Consider the following 19,245-nt stretch of genomic DNA (forward strand, 5'->3'; position numbering starts at 1 on the left):
TCAACTTATGTGGAGGTCTGCGGTAGTAAGATGGTGGGTTGGGAAATCAGCAATAGCTGGAGGCATATAATCCTAGGCATAGGAGGCACTGAAAATAAACTGCAAGAGAAGGACTGTGTTTGCTCAACAGTGTGTGGGGTAACATCAATGTAGGTCCCAGGGAGGTACATTAGCTGAAAGTATAGGTGCCACCAACAATTCCAGACATGGTGCTGAGTGTGGAGCCTGCTCAGGGGCATTTCAAACCCAAGACCTAGTTCTCTTGGTGAATGGAGATGCCATGGGGCACAGTCTTAGTGTGCAGGTGTTACAAATCCCTGATAGAAGTAGTGGAAGCAATACATTGCAATCCAGTGGTGCTGGTGAAACCAATCAACGAATCAGGATGAGTACAATGAAAATCAAACAACAGTTCAGGAAGGCAGGGAGGCAGCAACCACCCAAGCTGGGGGTAGTGGGAGTGAAGAAAAGTAGAATGGGAATTAGTAATCGGATATTGCTAATGAAGGCATCAAATGCTCTAACAAGGTTTCAGAGGGCTGGGAGAGAGCGGGGTTGAGGTGTACCAGTGCAAGAGAATCTCGCAACTCTGGGCAGGCTGCGTCCATCACTTGTGAATGTCCCTGTTCAGACCGAGTTGCTCCAGCCTGAAGGACGGCACTCCAACACAGCAAAGCAATATTGCCCAGGAATACTGATGACTCCCAGGAGAGGCTATTCTGGACCAGAGACAACTCTTGAGCAGCTCCAAGCAGGCTCTTATAGTAACAGGAAAGGCAGGCATTGTACATTAGAGTAAATCCCTTGTGCGAATTATTGTGTCACAGCACCAGATGTTAACCTTTTACCAAATAAAGTGTGAAGATGCTTACGGTTTTCCGCCTGGGATGGTTGTGAGGTTGGCAGGCAGCCCAGGTGCCCGCATGGATGGGTGCGCCTCAAACCCCACCTAGGAAAAACAGAAGAAAATCATACGTGCACTGGGCATCCAGAAACAACAAGGGTGGATCGCCTCCCATTAGAATAGGGCAGGGTTGAGGGCATGTGTTGGAGGGTCAGCTGGCATAGGGAGATTAAACAACTTCTTATATACTAGGCCCCACAAAACCATAAAACACTGGGAACCCTAAATCCTTCAGAGCAATTAATTCACTAAGAACTAATTTTAAGAAACTAAAGCATGCTGAAATACACTGTTGGACTCATGTGAAGTGTATTTTAAGAGCAATCAATATTTAAAAGAGCAATGGCGCTAGCAGGGCAGTGATGAGGATTTCATTAGTGGCCTTCAATTTAAACCTAGAAGACTAGTCAACATTAGCCAACATCAGTTTTTTCTTTTAGTAATTTTTAATTTCCCTGCATCACAATTTAGGATGATACCACATATTAGCTGACAGGTATGGGGCCCTCCCACTGAACATGGCGACCCTAGCTCAGGTGGGTACTGAATCTCTTCTGGCATGTTATCGGAGCTACAAAAACCTGCCTATGGAACAGACTGGATCATTAAGCTCCATGCCTCTCCTTCAGCACAATTCAACTCTGGTTTGATGGTTCATGCAGCCCTTTTGTTTCACCATCACATAGAAACTCCAAAGTGTGTGGAAGTTTTTCTGAGACATCAAACCTCTGACTTTTTTAAATGCTCTCTTTTCCACAAACTTCAACTCTGAATCTTACCATTGACGTCCGGCCGTACGCGGCAGCCATCTGAGGTGGGATGTTGTGGAGACCAGCATACGCCCCAGGACTTGCCAAAGCACCATTCATTTCATGATGGCCCATGATGGCGAAAGGTGCCCCGTAGGAGCCAGCAATGGACAGCGGTGTTCTCAGAGCAGATGCTGTTAGGGGAGGGTAGAAGGAGACCAAGTTACATCAGAAAAACAGGGGACATATGTACTCAAGTGAGATTTACTCAAATTCCACAACAATGCCCTCTCTATCACATTAACCACAGACGAACATCAGTCAAGCAGCAGGCCTGGTGCAGTACCTATGGGGTCCATGCTGCCTGGTTTCCCAGGAATGGCCCGCAGCCCTGGTGTAGTACTTGTGCCAGGGGTTGGTACATCACTCCTTGGAGTAGGTGTGTTAGACTTCAGCCCCGGGGTGGAAGACTTATCATTCTGGAGGAAAAAGGAGAGATGGGTAGATCTGTTAAGCACGAGGTGAAAAAAGTGGAAAACAACGGTATTTCAAGGTCGACGTCTACATAAGTCACAGAAAACAGCATTATATATTTCACTCATTGAGCAGAGAAATGTTTAGAGCAAGCACAGGCAACAACCATTGAAGCTTTCTTTGTACACTGAGCAGATAAAGCACAGTACAGAATAATACAAACGTCCTTCAGACAGACAGTCAAGGCACACAATAGGAGCAGGGGCACACGCATCCACCACCACACAGAGCAAGTGCGACAGGCAGCAGAATTGAAAGCTTGCTTCCCTTCCAGCCCGGCTAGAACATGGGCTGCTGCAGCAGCACAAGCTTCTCTCACCTGTGCACACGTACCAAGGAGGCAGTAGCAGTTCCAACCTAGCCACACTGAATAGTCAGTCCACCGACAGTTACATCTTATAAAATTACTTTTGCTTTACTTGGGGCAAGAGCAGTTCTTCAGACCTATGGTCAGCCAATGAGGGAAGGCAGGCGTGCCAACCTTGTCACAGAGTGAGATTGGGGTCGGTGAGACTTGAGTGATTGACACTCGACCCTGGGCTTTTAAGGGCTTAAAACTGGAGCGCCCAGGTCTGAGGCAATGAGTGACGCTACTCCTCGTCACCGAGGTGAAGGGCCTCGAGGACTGAGGTGAGGATGAGCCTGCACATTCAGCGCATGTGTAGCTCCTGACGGACACTGTTCTTTAGGGGCGAAAGGTGAGGGGGTGTGGCTCCTAAGCCCCAATGGACAGGCCGCTTCAGTGTCAACTGATCTGACATCCTGTTAAGATGCAGTGTGAAATACAGTGCACAGTTAATTTGAATACCATGTCCCCAGTGCTTGTGGGTCTCAATTCTCTGTAACAGACTGTGACCACGCCAACTACTGTGCATCATGTCCATTCCAGAAATCTCATTGCAGTATCTCTCGGTCCCACCCAAATGCTGTAAGGACCATGGGCCATCAGAAAGGTTTGAAAAGGTCAAGTTGAGGTCCAGTAGAGCAAGCTGTTCTCTCACAAACATGGATCAGCTGCAAAGGCAAGTGCAGGTAGCACAACAAACCCACATATATTTAAGCGGGTGCTACGCCACATACATCCTTGGCATTTTATAAAGCTCTTCAAAACGCATTTTTGTCATCTCCAGGAGATGCACTATACAGGGGTTACTACTGCCAAATGTAATGGGACTCAATTTATAGAACTCAGAAGAATGGAATTATTGGTAGAGGAGGGTAATGGTGTCGATTCTGATGGAAGTGTAGGGAGACAGGCAGTGAGCGTTGCCAGAATCCGAACTTGTGACCTACAGATCACTTCATTTCACAGTAGCAAATGTTTTACTTGCTGACCCAATTTTCTGACTTCTGGGACACAAAATCTAACTAAACTCAACTATGATCAAGGACTTCTCTCCCACTACACATTCAGATAAATGGTCTCCTGAAGCTAACAATAACGAAAACGGCGACTGCTTCCTTTAAAGATAACTCAACAAAGTGAATAGTCAGCAGCCACCGGCGACACTTGGGCCAGGCCCACAGCAGCTATCTCAGCTTGGGATCCCATCAAGCCAATAACGTTAAGTCCTTGTGACCCATTTACACCACAGTGAACCAGAACAGAGAACATATGGTGTGCCCCCGCCCACATGGCTCTAACACTGAAGTCTGTGGTATAGGTGAGTAGCACCGTTTGGTCATGCCAAGCCCTAGCACTGGGCAGAGTCTCTTCACTCATGCACTAAAGCTACAAGGACTCTCGGTTATTGCTCCACTGCGCCCCATGCAATGAGGCAAGTGCACTACGCTTCACTCCCCTACCTCCATTGAGAGATCGGTGGAAAGCACATCTGTACATTTCAATGATCTATCTGAGCACCTATGCGGTAATGCCCTATTCCCCTTCATCAGTGTTGACCTACTGTAATTACCGTGCACCCCATCATATGACTGATTATAGCACCAGCAACGTCATATCACTATCAGACACCGCACTGTAACTTGCTCACATAGCATCCCCTGCTGCAATGTCACCCGCTCTTCTACAACTACAATCACTTTCCACCTCAGTGACTCTCCCCACATCAGCTAATCTTGAGTCTCATAACCTCGCAACCATGCACACAAGTATCACACACTACACTACCACTCACTCTCAAATATCAGAAGAAATTCCCTCCATCACACCTTCCTCCATGCTTCAATACAGAACAGACCATCTGCTGCATAAACAAACCCACCTCTGAGACAGCCTCCTGTGGCCTATGAAACGTCCGGTCCATCTACAAGGAATAAAAAACATTTAAAACAACTATTTGAACTTGCTCTCACCTGCTCCCATGTCATTGCGATCTCAGAGACCTAAAGCGATCACCAAGTTACAACTATGCCAAACGCTCAACACATTGATCACACTTTATTTACTGACACACCACAGGCTATTCCGTGTGGGGGTGGTACAGGTCTTTACATAAATTCCTCTCCTCCCACCAACCTGCCCCATACATGGGTATCACTCCACTGACACATTCCGATCACAAGCATTACCCACTCCAAACGTAACACTGTAGTTATCTTGTGCCTCGTTCTCCAAACAAGGGTACTCTTAAGAAAATGTATCAACTTCTTTCTGGTAGCGCACGCGTCAATCCTCACTCTAGCACCACTTACCAGGTGGGAACTCCCAAGAACTTATTTTCTCTATTCCATTCGTCCCAGTCTGGACTCATGCCCCTGACCACCAAGGGATGCACTAAACTTTACAAATGGATATGATTTTGCACTACTGAAAACCTTCAGGCACATCTTATAGTCTTCATACCCACCCTTGAGCAGTGTTTCCTGATGTGTGCTCTGCACACCACTCAGTGGGTCCATGACTGCTTACAAAATGAAATAGTATATGTATAAGTATATGTACTTAAGTAAAATTTAAAAAAATTAAATGGCGGCTACAATTGGGTTATAATGTTTAGTTTGATTGGTAGAGTAAACAGAACCTAGTTTGGATAATTTGTTGTCTCAATTGAAGCACTGGTATGGGGAACAAAGAGCATACATTAGGAGCTAAAAAGACAAAGTGATAGGTTCGAGGTTACCATATGACTTCATCTATTTGAAATAGATGAAATTTCAAAACACTCTAAATTTCCTCTTAAATTATGTTTTTTTGTATACTTGTTTGTGAATTAAATAGATTTCAAAATGGGTAGATTTGTTCTATCTACACTTGTTCATGTATTTTTGTGACGTCTTCAAAAGGTAAAATCATAGAAATTGCTTTGGCTGGGGTCCCCAGCTTCCAATAGCGATTCAGTGGGGGTGTGTGTGGGGTCTAGTACTGCTGCCTCACAATCATCCATATCTGTCACGTTAACATATCTCCCCGCGAACACCAACCACAATCCATGCCCTGCACCAACAAGTCTTTCCTTCCTTCTCACATTACAACCACTAAATTGAACGTTTTGGCTGGTGGCTTTGTACAATATTATCCTTTGCAGCAACAAGAGGAGAAACACTCGTATAATGCTGCTTACTGCCCATGTATGCATATATTTGCCCATCCCTCTCTGAATGTATCCTTCACACTCTATGCCTTTACCCCTACATTTCCACCAGAAGCGACATCATTACTCTGCTCTACCAATCCTTCATGCTCTCTACTTGAAAAATGAGGACCGTAAATCATCAAACCACACCCCATCGTCTCAATCAATCTAATCTGCATCTCCTCAAATTTCACCTAGTAACCCCACTTAAGTCTGTGACCTTTACGTTTACATTATTTCGACTTCAATTTAAAAATTGAATTAACTTTAAAAAATAAAAAAAAAACATGGCCGGCCTCTTCTCTCTGGTCAGCTGCTGCCCTGTGTGTCAGCTCTAGGTGCTGAACTTCCCAGGTGCATGCATAACTAGCTACTCTAGTAGAGATTCAAGTCGAGATTCTGGGACGTTTAGGTTTGACTTTATAATGATAGACAAGTTGCAAAAAGCAAAAAAAAAAAAAAGAAAAAAAAACTGGAGCAGCCAGTAATGCATGGGCCTGGGAAATTTGGGAGTACTGCTCAGCCTCCTCCACAAAACTACTATAACTAATTTCCTAAATATGCCAGTTTCTTCAGCATTTGCAAATAGAATGACTACAATCTGGCTTTCACAAACTTTATTTCACGGACATACATACGTCAACATAACGAGCATCTTTGGTCTATTGTACCTTTTAGTTTTTAGCACTACCGACAACCAAAGCATGCTCACTACTCTCACGTCTCTGCAGGTACAATTTCTGCACAAACCTCTTCCTACCTATCCCAACGGAGCCCTCTCGATTGGTTGGTGCGCCCTCCCTCTCGCCACTAGCCTCCCCCTCCCTTGGTATTCCACTGGGACCTCTTTGGGCCACCTGTATTCCATTTTTACTCCAGGCTCCTGAGAGGTATGATCTACTCCTCCCCATTATATCACCTTCACAAATGTTTACTCTCTAATCCCCGAGGCGTAACTCTTCGAAGACCGAGGTTACCTACGTACCCTACCCCACTCCAATTATGCTTTGTCTCTGCCTTATTTTTCTGAAAATACCATGAATCCCTTGGCCATGAATCCCTTGGCCATGAATCCCTTGGCCATGAATCCCTTGGCCATGAATCCCTTGGCCATGAATCCCTTGGCCATGAATCCCTTGGCATTTGTGAGAACTTCAGCAAACAGTTCAATTCCTCCAGGAGGCCGCTACATCCCAACTACTAAACAGATTTAGTCACATTACATCCTGTTCCACACGTAAAATCAATACTCAATGACCAAGAGCAATTAGTATTTTGGATTTTTGTGAGAGTTTATTAGTCACCGTCCTTTTCTTTACTCGACACTCTCATTAGTTTCACCTGCAGGCCTAACCTCCACTCGTACACCTAGCTCTCCAGAGACGATCAAGTGGGAGGCCCTCGGTCACATACAGTGCCCAATATACTTAGCGAACTTTTGTCTTTTAAACACTACTTGATAACGTCTCTGCCTCTCCGAGCTCCTTATCCGCTACCTCTCGCACACATCCTCGATTTCAAATTCAATCTCTGTACCGTTCGGGCCCCACCCTGTGCCTGCTCCACAAGCGGGGCCCTTGAACTCCAAGGGCCTGTTCTATGGCATGGTATCTCTCTTCTGTTGTTTAAAGAGGACTTGAATGCAAACAATGAAACTGGAAAACAAACTGCTCACCGGTGTATCACTTGTACAGCAACACCCACATAGAAGGCATGTACTATCAATGTTCTTCCACACAATGTGTATTCAGATCAACCACTGGAAATGTCTTGCTGTTTCTATGATCTTATCTCCTGGTCGTGATATACATTACCTCGCTGGTTGATGTCACCCATCACTGTTAAATTACTTCATGAGCAGGCTTCTGGTAAAACGTCTCTTTAGCGTGAACCTCCTACCAAATGTCCCATGGGTTGGCAGGAGTGTTTGGATGGGGGTGGCACAATCAGGACACGTACCAGCTTAAGTATGGCAAGTCACTTTGGGCTGAGCCATTAAATGATACTTTAATTTGGGCTGCAACTGTATATTTAGTAGCTTTCGTTCCCATCCCTTCTCTATCTCCAGCTCATTCCAGACAATGAGGATAGGTTAACACATCTTTGCTTCAGAGCTACCAATTACATTAGCCTTTTAAAGACCCCAAAAGACTCTTACATTTTGAATTTCTGAGATGGCGAACAACAGGGTGGCTTGCTCTCCAGTGGCCAAGTGTGAGGGGCGAAGGGGACAATACATTTTCCTGGGAGTGCAGAGTTATTTGAACTCTCCTCTTTAGATCCCAAGACAGAGCAACTGGAACCTTTTTTTGGCCAGAAGTGATGGTCATTACAGACTAATTTCCTTTTAGCGTGTGCCAGGAAGCTGGGTGACCGCACCGAGTGCTCCATCAACACAGTGGAAGACAATGGGTGCCCTGCTCTTCCAGGAACGCTTAAAGATGTTGAAGTCACATACCGTGCAACAAACCTCCTGCCTAAACCTCCGATCAACCAGATTTTATTTTGTTTTTTTTTTAACAGATCCACCTTGTCTACACTTTGCTCACTCCACAGTCAAATGCCTCACTGCTTCTTTGATATACTATAACAGTAGTACGGATTGATGGCCTGTATATTAACCAAGCCTAAAAAAGGGCATACTTGTGGAAAATGTCACTATATCACGAGGCAACACATTTTCGAAGTTGTATTCGGTGTGTCTAGCAACTCAATGTTTCAGAGTTGCCCCATTCACAAGGTGCTCAGCTTGAAGAACGGTTTCCACTCAAGAGCAGAGCTAACGCAGACAAAAACAGTGTTGCCTTCCCTCTCTGCATAGGCAATTTTGCTCCACCTTGTGCTGAAATAATCTTAACAAAAATATTAGTTTAGACCGTTCTCCAATCTTTTGTGATTGTGAAACCAGCAACTGCGGCGCAATCAGATTCCAGCTGCAGTAGGGATCTGTACTGAGGCAACAGATGGAAAACAAGAGGGCCCATCAGAATCTACACAGGAGGTCACCAGGGTCTCCACTGTTGCCTGGCAAGAGCAAGACGCTTGCAGTTTATGGAACACCTACCCTCGTGGGAGCTGAACATACCCCAGTCAGTGCTTAGAAGAGCCTAGAGACAGGCGCACCCTGCACTCTGAACACAGCAAGAGAGAAGACCATGCAACATGCACCACCCGTGCCCCTTAGAAACAAGGCACCAGAGGAAAGAGGGCTTCACCTACATGGGAAAGGTCCTTGGTTTTGGAGGAGGGAGTGCTGCTAGAGGAGGCCACCGATGCAGGGCTGCTTGGGGGTGCATCCTTCAGTCCTCGCAGTTTATCCAGACCGTTCTCAGGAGGAGAGTGTGGAGGGCTGAGGCGAGGTGTGGCAGGATCCTGAGAAGATGAAGAAAAATACTGAGTCTCCTAAACTGATCAAGAGCTTAGATGATCACTAACCCCTCACAAAACCAGAGTTTGCAAGCTTGGATAATTTCCTGTAAGGTAAAGAATGCTAACAAGGGCAATCAATCGAAACCAATCACTCATCCATACAAACCAGGGTACAGAAACAAAATCAAACCATCACTTCTGTAGAAACATCTCTGGGCCTCCAAAAAACCATCTGAGAAGCCTAGGCCCATCACCAATCAATGTAAAATCAGCAGCCTCCGTACCAATTCTTGAGTGTTTTGAAATGTACTGACAAACATATAGAAGTCATTTGCTACTAAATAACCAGAGTATGTGTTCTCCAGTGCAATACTTGGTTTCTTTGGTGCTTTTGTGTGTGATGTATGGTGTATGTATTTAGCAGGTGCCCAGTGGATGGAGATAACTCCCTATTCAAACACTGTCTCTCCCTCAGCTGTAAAACACAAAAGCCTACTAGCATTGGGGACTTCCCAGTCTTGCCCTTGTATGCTACTTCTAGAAAGTCCCAGATTGGCATATTTCCAGTCAAGAGCTATGCCTCTTTATGCAAGCAACGCTCATATTTAGCAGAATCATAGCTCACTTCAACAAAACCCTTCCTAACATAGAAAAGGCCTTATGAAGCCAACGGAATACTGTGTAATTCTGCTACTCATATATGCCTTTGCTTCACCGGATGCGCCCATCCTTTTTTGGATTAAAACTGCACAGCAAACCGGATTAATCCGTTTGATCTTGGCAGCCTTTGAGCATAAATTGAGATGACTCGCTCTGAGTAAACTCAATGATACGCCTCTGCAAAGCACGAGTGAAAAATTGTCCATAACTTAACCAGGTCCATGACTAGGCATCCAAAGAGAAGGCCAGTCAATGAATAAGCTGCCTGCCTGAATTTTACCTTTAGAGCAGCAAAAAGGACACCTGTAAAACGGATATTGCTTGGTATTTTGTTCTGGAGTGACCGTCATTTTTCAGTGCCATCCAGGGCTAACATGGCAGGAGTTGTGCTATACTCTCTGGGCCAGCTAAGAGTCCTCTCTGAAGAACCAGACACAGCATGTATGTGGAAGCCCCACTTCTGCGTTGCAGGCGAGGAGCCTGCCTGTAGCTTCCAAACAGTCGGACTCCAGAGCTACCAAGCCAGGCAGCGTCTTTAAGATTGCAGAAGCGTTCTTAAAACTCCTTGGAGGGTCTAATGCCTTTGTACTTTGATAAAGCGCTATGAGTTGTGAGCCTAAGCCTAGAATGATGCTACATCCACGGCTGCAAAGTGTTGAGCTAAGACGTGTTATACAAAGAGAGTATATTGTAACTTCTTGAGAAGCAGCAAGCAGTATTACAGTGTCATTGGTATATTATACACACACACACACACACACACACACACACACACACACACACACACACACACACACACACACACATCACTCTTGGATTGGCAAATACAAAATTGGCACAAGGGTCCTTTAATAGGCGCACAAACGCATAGTGACATGTACGCACACCTATAAAATGACAAGGCCTGTCATCACTGTTTTTTTTTTAATTATTAATCTGGCCAATGCTTAGCACTTTAATGTAAAATTCACAAACTTACACAAATTACTATGGGATACTATCAACGGCACCCTGGCCAAGTTGAATACAAATCTGTGTTTTCCATCAAACAGACCAAGAACTGCAGTGCATATTTCTAGAACAAGTTATCACAACGTACCCCGCAATTGGCATTCCCAACCTTGCCCACCGCCCATGGAAGGGAAAGACTTGAACATCCCATAAATTCCTTCCCTGAACCATCATCTGCAAATCCTAAAACTTCCCGACCATTGTTCTTAACACAGCGTCACTAACCTTTAAACAGAATCACCTCCAACACCAGTGTGGGCCTCAAAATATCTGGCAACTCCTTTATGCCCCGCTTATCCCTCCTTCCCAACAAGATCACTTATGAAAATACCACACATCAAACGACCAAGAACACCCATCATCAGAGAGTGCCGTCCTCCAAAATCATCACCCCATGGACATCAAAATGAACTCTCAAGCTACTCCAAAAACAGCATCTCCAACTCCCCTGCGCCCAGCATTTACCATAATTACCAGACGGCTACCCAAAAACAAGTTTGAAAATCCTTCAAAACAGCACACAACACACCAAGAAACTATACACATTTTCAAAACTAGCATCCCCCAACTTCAAATTACCCACCTGCAACCTCCCTCAAACTTTCTGTACCAGTTCTCAGAAAACTTTCCCCCTCAACACAGGCAAACTCAACGTAACCAAATCCAGCAGTGTTAATTTCCCCTCAGAGCCAGTACCCAACATATCGTAAAAACAAGGCCCATCCCCTCCAAAAGGTGCACAAATAACCAGTAGTCACCTAGATCAAAATCCGTGCCACTCAGTCAAGGCAACAAGAACGAGGTCAGTCCTAGATGGAGTACGAAATGGGAACCCCTACAAGCTGGCGATGAAACCGTTGCCCATACAAGGGGGACAAACCAGAATCCTCTTGCAAAACAACTCATCTGTGGTCAGCTTCTTGCAACTGCCTAAAAAATAACTGTTGTCCATGCACAACCTCACCAAAAAAAATGCACATGCCAAGTCAGATGGAATTAGCATCAATTAACATTTACAAAATAAGCACCTGCTTCAGAATAATTCAAGACAGACAAAACACACTCGTACATGGAAAAACACAAACACTTCCGAACGAAAATAAGATCGCCTAATGCCAATCCCTTCAAAACAAGTTACAGCTAACAGCCACTGGACTACCAAAAGGTGCTGCTATGCCATACTAATAGAACACTTTGCACTACAAAAATGTTAATTAACAGTAACTACAACAATACCAGCCCCCTCAAAGACAGATTAAAATCAGCATTGTTCAACTCCCACAAAACAGACACCTACTTTGGATCAATGGAAACCGACAAATAACATAGGCTCTCCAGGTCAGACATGAAAGGTACACGAGGCTCAAAGGAAAGATGGAGACCAGGGAAGGACTGCACTGGTACAATAGACAGGGGAAAGAATAGGATCAGAGAACCCGCTGATTATCTGAATGCGTCATGTAACCAAGCCTGAGCCTACCTCATTGGACACATCCACCACCAGATCGTCACTCTTCTCTCCATCACTGTCCTAACAGAGAGAAGCAAACATAATCAGAAGATATTGCAATACTCTAATAAATAAATACATGAAACAGGACCATCCCCACCGCCCCTTCTCATTGCACACAGCAGAGAGATTGGGTTGGAAACAGTCAAGGGAAGGACAGAGACACACAAGTGGCCAAAGGGAAAAAGATTCAGAGGTGGAGAAAATTATAAGAGGGTTTTTAGGAAGAGATCTCTGTAACCTACCTTCTGGGGGTCTACCCAGATAATTCTCTTCTCTCCACTAAGTGACAGTCTTAAGATTCTCAAAACCAAGGGGTGTTCATCAAAATTCTCCCACATGCCCAATCCTAAACGGAGCTCCCACCCCACGCGGGTGGCTAGATTTACACCAACAAAGAGCTACCACAGATAAAGAATCTATTCCCCCCCCCCCCATCCTCCCCCCGCCCCAACCACAAAGGGACTGATCAGGGAATTATTTTGCCTTAAGGAGACAGCCAGAGATTACCGCCCCCTCTGCAAAAAAGGTCAGCCGAAACTTTTCACGTTAATAAAGAGGCATTCTCACAGAGCTGGCATAAGTGACCCTCCCAAGGCAAAGAGCCTGAATAACATTTCCTATACTCAGTCACTGGCAAGGGATTCTCAATTAACATTCATACGAGAAGCCACCTACAGATTCCCTCTTAAACCAACCAGCCCACCCAAAAGGGAAGACTGACAGGGGGCAGATACAGCAAGTTCTTCAGACGCTCTTACATATCGGCTGAGGTTGTCTTTATCGTCTGCCTTCCGTTTCTTGGTTTCCAGACTGTAGTCTACCGAGCTTCGGTGTTTCTCACTTGCTCTCAGGCTGTCGGATGGGGACACGGATTTATTCTTAAAAATTAAAGAAACAGAGTCACATGATGAAATACAAACACTACATTGATGCCTTCCCTCTTGATTACAAGAGCCAGGAAGAAGATATAGCCTGACCACATGGAGAGGGAGGGAGACACCCCAATATGCACCACTGATTGGAGTAGTATATCTCAATTCATACAAGAGGCAGAAGATAGGTGAGGTGGGGAAGGGTACGGGCAACTTGGCCGCATGGTGAACAAAGCCATGGGGCTCACAAAAGAAATGCCCAAGATATGGACAAGGAATTATTAAAAGCCTACAAAATGACTCCATGAGTTAAGCATTTGAAGTCAACATATAAAGTGAACTACAGGTCGTGAGTTGAATCCATGGTTCGGCCAACTAGATCCTTCATCCTTCAAAGGACAATAAATGATGTGCCAATAAAAAGGGTAACCATTACAGCTGTTATACAGATGTAGTAGTTCGATCTAAACAAAAAATGCATCTTTTCCACAAGTCAACATGGGCGGCATTAGCACAAGAGCATCTAAGCCACAAAGATGGGTGGGTTGTCATCCTGGCAACATAGCAGCGTTGAAGGCACAGGTCACATTCAGGGGTTTGCCAAAACCAATAATCCTCGCCTTTGATAGCTATTGGATTTCCCAATGCTTTTTAGAGATGCTCTGCAGCATCGGGCAAAAACAGAAATAAAGTGCAAGGAGGCGATATACGCATAGCGTGTATGCTTCGTGATACTACTAGCATCCACGTCATTCTGTAGACATGCATGCGTGATGTACACATGTGTCCCCATGCATGCCCACAACTGCTGAGTGACGCAGGCCTCATTTGATTTACTGATCCAAGATGATGGATGCCACTTAAACAGTAAATAATATTATTTTAACATTTTTAATTGAACTAAATTGCATTTTTGCAAGCAGAGTGACCAGCAACAACTGGGACCTGCTTAGCACGCCAAGAAATGTTATTTAAAAAACAAAACAAAAAAACAATACATTTTCAAAGGAGCGCAAGGGAAAGCCGAGGAATGGGCAGAAGGAGCAAAATAAAAATAAATATAAAGCCAGGTGGGGAGAGAGAGTAAAGTAGAGGAAAAGCAGCACATGAAGGAGAGAGCACAAAGCATGGAGGTGGTTATATGGAAGACAAGAATGAGAGAGAAAGAGCAAGCAACACAAAGTGCAGGGGGCAGATATCTGGCGGAGACGGAGGGAGAAGTACAGGCGGGAGGGAATAGAAAAAACACATGCGCTCTCATGGAATGCTGATCGGAAAAAAAATGTGATTCCCTAAAAGTGAGCAGTGGAAGCATACAAGTAAGTCAGCCAATGAAAAGGATGCTAACGAGGCTGCGCATCAGTGGAGGGAGAAGAAGAGCAAAGCAAGCTATTGAATAAGCAAGCAAGAAAAGGAATGACAAAGTCATCCAATAGTAAGCAACGAGCGGGCTCCAGGTCCACTATGACTTAGGTGTTGTCCTAGAGAGGCTTTCACCTACGGTCAGGTTAGTGGATTGGTTGGTAGGACCTTAAAATGTGGTGAAAATCTAGTCACATCCACGGGAGGAGCATGCTGCCACACCCCGGAAATTAGGTGGGAGCACATATCAGGGACCGTCAAACCTGTACAGCAGCCACGCACAAAACCTGGGAGACTTGAAGTTAGATGTTCAATTGACTACACTCAAAAAAAGGGTGTTCATGTTTTGGAGCTGGAAAACTGGTTTCAACAGCTGCCCTCATTAATGCTTCTCACAAAGCACAAATATCAAAGGATCTTTGCAAATAAAATATCTTTCCATTATTTTCAAGTCAGTCACACTAGCTCAGGATTAATCTGCTAGAAAGTAAGTAGGCCACACTAGACAATTCACAATAAAGCTTAGGAATCCATCACAGCAGGTCTTTCTCTTAGTATGTATGTATTGGTATTTATTTAGCACAAACATAGCTTGGAAGCAACAGACCGCTGTACATTACATTGGAGTTTGGGAGATGATCAAACAGATTGTGTACTTCAAGTGACGATCACAGAAATACATTTCACACATTACATTTAGGCACAGGGATTGTAAGTAATTTGCCCAGAATCACACTATGTTGAGCCAAGTGCTAAGGCCAGGTTTTAAACCTGGTCCCCAGGTCCCTTTAGAAGACTGGGAAACCTGGTCACGCTGGGCCTACAGAAGAAAATGAGGGTGTCCTCTACACCAACATCACTCCATGGGAGCGTGCCTACAAGCGGCACTGTGTGTGGGTCTGATAAGGTAGACTCAGCATTCCAGGCATCAAAGAACAAACTGGGCTGCACTACACTGTTCCCGGCAAAATATTAAAGACGGCATCTCAGGAAACACCCTCCATCAAGCAAAGCAGCCTGCGAGCCACAGCTCCTGTGATTGCATCCGTCTAACGCGGCACGAGCCCGCAGTGGAATGTCTCACCAGACACAGTGCAGAGAAAGGAAGTTTGGACACCCAATGCAGACTCGGGATCCTCTCCTATGAGTAGTCCTATATTCCAGGGATTCAGGTAAATTGTGCACTTGTGGCCTGGGATGATAGGGTGGGGATACTTTTACCGGGTACAAAACCCACCTTGAAGGGGTTAAAAAGTTCTATATTGAGAACCCCGGTGGTGACAATAATTACTCCTAAAATACAGCAATCTCATCCCAGGAAGGTATAAAAACAGACTAGAAGCACTGGAAATAGCATAGGTGATACAAACACATCAGAGGCGCCAGCACTACGGCTACAGTACAAACAGGTGATTTGTTCACCTGTACGTGCCTTTAAACCCCATAGCCTATACTTGCACAAATGCATTTGACTGCATGTTTGCGACACGCAAATAGCCCGTATGGTGCTTGCAGACCTGCCACAACCTGCCTCCAACTCCCCTCAAACGCACACAGTGCCGACACATCCCTTTACAGCATGCAGATGGTGCCTAATCCCTTTAATACACAAACCTGCAAGCTCCAGCCAGCACCGCACATCAGGTTGATAATATGGTGCTTCCATCTCTGCACGTGTGCTTATGTTCCCAAACCACCCCCTCAAAGACTTGCAGGGTATGTCCTCACCCCCACTTCCCAACTCTGCAGTACCCACCCAAGGCCTCCTTATTCCTACAGGTCTGAATGCTGATTTCCGTGTATAGTGTTTGCAACTTCTCTATAACCTGCAGGCTTGCCCGATGCCACATCCAGTTTCATTCCTATCCCACCAAGGACCTTTCCAGACCTGTACTTTTATGCTCCATTCCAGACGTCTCTGGCCCAGTGTGACCAACTCCATCAATGGACAGCTTTGGCTCAGTGGTTCCAAGGGACCCGTTCTCTCTCAGTCCTCTAAAAACTCGACTTTACCAAAGGCCACAAGAACTTGCGTCTGGCCGGATCTGCTCAAGACTTCGCTACGGCTTGACGGTGTTTTCCATAGTCCAACCCCAGGCACCATCTTTTCACAGAATCAGCACGGCACAGCCACCTCAGGGACATCTCCCTCACACATGGTCCTCTCTCACCTCCACCCTTTCATCAGTCAGGACTCTCCTCGCCCTACCATCTTGTGGCATGGCCGCTCTTTACCCTACCATCACTTTTGAGGTCCCATCCTTTACCAGACCACTTCAGTTTTGCCTTTTTATGGTCTGCCTGTCAAAACTTCAATCTGATTCTTATGACCCAACCCACGGGAGAAGTGTGGCGCAGCGGCCACAGCGGCTGACTCTGGAGCACGTGGTGCACGGTTTGATCCCCGGCAGCAGCTCAGCACAATGCGACTCTGGGCGATAGCTCACTTAATCTCCCCGATGGCCCCCAGCGCCTTGAAACCCTTAAGGGGGTGCTATGTTTGCGCTCTAGAAATAGGAATTATTATTATGCTCAGAACCTCAGGCTTTCGGCCATCTGCAGACTCCCCTCATCTATGGCGACATAAGCAGCACCTTTGCACCTGAAGAATGATCAGCTGCAAGGGCTCATAAGTAACGCCGGCCACCCGGCCAGTAAAGCACACACACTTATCTTGCATTAAAATAAAGGAAACAAACAATTCTATCTGATAAGATGCAACCATTTTTACAAAATATACAAAGATCGGAGGTCAGACCAGAAAAGGAATAAGCCAGGAAGCAAAATCTGCTCATCTCCAACAGAGAAATCAAATTAGAAATATCAACAAGCATCTAATGCAGACAAGACTGGCCTCGGGCGCCACGGTGCGGCAGAAGGTCACCCATGCAAACTGGAAAGTGAGGGGTAACCCATAGAAGAAATAGAAGTTGACCGAGTATTGGAAACGGTAGGTAGCTCACGTAAGCTCGATTGCAAAGCATACCCTATTTACAGAGCAGTTCACAGATGCTGGAAGGGTTTCTTTTATACAGCACGCCGGCGATCTATCGGACCCTCTTCTGCCAGTGACACTTTTTCAACTCCCTTTCAGTTTTAATAAAACAATTTAAAAAAGACGGGCTGGTAATAACAATATTTTGCTTGTCTGAATAATTACCATTTTATATATTTTTTTAAAAGTAAGCATATCAGGAATCTATCTGTTATAGTGGTTTTTTTTCACAAAACTACTAAACTCGGTAGTCAGTTAAAACATTTGATTTGAAAAAGTAGCGAATACCTGGGTACAGGTGAAGATCTAGTCTTGCCCTGCATGCCAATGAGCTCACCATCGATAGTTCAGCCCTTTGTAATCATGTCCCATGTCCTCTACAGGCCCCAAATCAACACGGCCCGGTCTTTGCAATTCCCTGCTCCTCATGGCGGCACACTCTGCCCAGCTTGTCTTCCAACCCTCTTATATAGGAGTCCACTTCCAAAAGGTGACAGCCTCCCAACTTCAACCGTCTCAAAACTGGACTATATTCAATGGTCCCCACCTCACCGCCCGTCTACACCTTTCACAGCCCTCTTACCTCCCAGCAGCCACTATGGCACCCTACTGCAAGAGCCCCACACACGGTTCACAAGTACGTGGCACGCTCTGGTCTACACTCAGGCTTCCAAGCACATAGGGGCCATCAGCAAATTAAGCAGTGGAACACACAGTGAATTTACGAATACTCATTTCCAGACAGAACTTTTTTATTTTCATAATTCATATATCTGTGAATCACTGTCTGCTTCCCCGCGCCTTGAATACAATCAAAACCTTCCAGCAGCTACGCCGTATTTAGGGATGTACTTCAAGAAACTGAAGGCTTGTGAGCGACTAATACTGTATTTTAATAGGATACAATGGGAAAAGGAATAGGAGCAGCCACAAGAGTCAAATGGACACCTCTGTGCAAAAGCAGCAAAGTACTACAGGGACTTCCTACTACAAAAAACAAAGACACAGACGAGAGAAGAACTCACCAAAATGGACTCCCGCTCTTTACAGAAGAAGGGCCACATCCGCACCAGCGTTCCATCCACAGTGAGGGAAAGAAGAGAGGAAGCAAGTGAGATAAACACTCAACAGCAAACCAAAAGGCAAGAAACTAGAGGCTCAGATGCCAGTTCCCAGGGCTGCTCTCCTCTAGTGGGAGTTCCTGTGCCAATCCGCTGGAGACAGGGTTTGTAGCCCTCTCCTGGAGGTAGCATACGCCATATCACCGTGCCCATCCCCCAAGCTGGGTGTTCCAAGAAGCAACAAGACTTCCTCTTTTATTGCCAATTTTCAGTAGGCTTGTTTTCCCAAATCACAGACAGTTTGAGCAGCAGGTGAATAAGCTTAGCAGATAGTCTGGCGATTGTGAAAGTGGTATGAAGTTATGGGAAAACCTTGCAAGCATTTCAGTACCCCTGAAATACTCAATCAAATTACCAATGTGCTTCACCTCGAACTATGCAACCAGTGATTCGACCTACTGCAGCAGACAGCCACTCCCAGATCCCACCCGCTCCACATGCAGTGTGATCTGTGCTCGCTTACCTCTCTGGTCCAGGCTGTGGTGATTCTTCTCATCCTTCACTGCCAGGTGGGCCTGGCTCCCGAGGGCCCCCAAAGCCAGCAGCCCTGCACTGCTACCTGTGAGTGGGGGCTGGAGACCGGAGGGGTGCGGTGGAAGCTGCACCGGGTGGCCATGGG

At 45.6% G+C, this 19,245-nt stretch overlaps 1 protein-coding gene across 7 annotated transcripts in view; it reads right to left on the minus strand.

Moving 5' to 3' along the window:
• Positions 1–19,245, minus strand: part of TLE3 (TLE family member 3, transcriptional corepressor) — an 86,400-nt gene that overhangs the window by 13,609 nt on the left and 53,546 nt on the right. For 2 of the 7 annotated variants that reach the window (XM_085644666.1, XM_085644664.1), the window contains exons 7-15: positions 19,090–19,245; positions 18,531–18,589; positions 13,035–13,154; positions 12,244–12,294; positions 8,943–9,095; positions 4,413–4,454; positions 2,000–2,132; positions 1,684–1,847; positions 873–949 (exon numbers count right to left, since the gene is read on the minus strand). The exon at positions 19,090–19,245 is cut by the window's right edge. In XM_085644666.1, coding sequence (XP_085500792.1) covers positions 873–949; positions 1,684–1,847; positions 2,000–2,132; positions 4,413–4,454; positions 8,943–9,095; positions 12,244–12,294; positions 13,035–13,154; positions 18,531–18,589; positions 19,090–19,245 — 955 coding nt within the window. The remainder of the gene's footprint in view (positions 1–872; positions 950–1,683; positions 1,848–1,999; positions 2,133–4,412; positions 4,455–8,942; positions 9,096–12,243; positions 12,295–13,034; positions 13,155–18,530; positions 18,590–19,089) is intronic. The other 5 variants (XM_085644670.1, XM_085644669.1, XM_085644667.1 and 2 more) reach the window with 4 other exon arrangements.

Source organism: Triturus cristatus, chromosome 3_1, assembly GCF_964204655.1.
Source record: "Triturus cristatus chromosome 3_1, aTriCri1.1, whole genome shotgun sequence".
Lineage (NCBI taxonomy): Eukaryota > Metazoa > Chordata > Amphibia > Caudata > Salamandridae > Triturus > Triturus cristatus.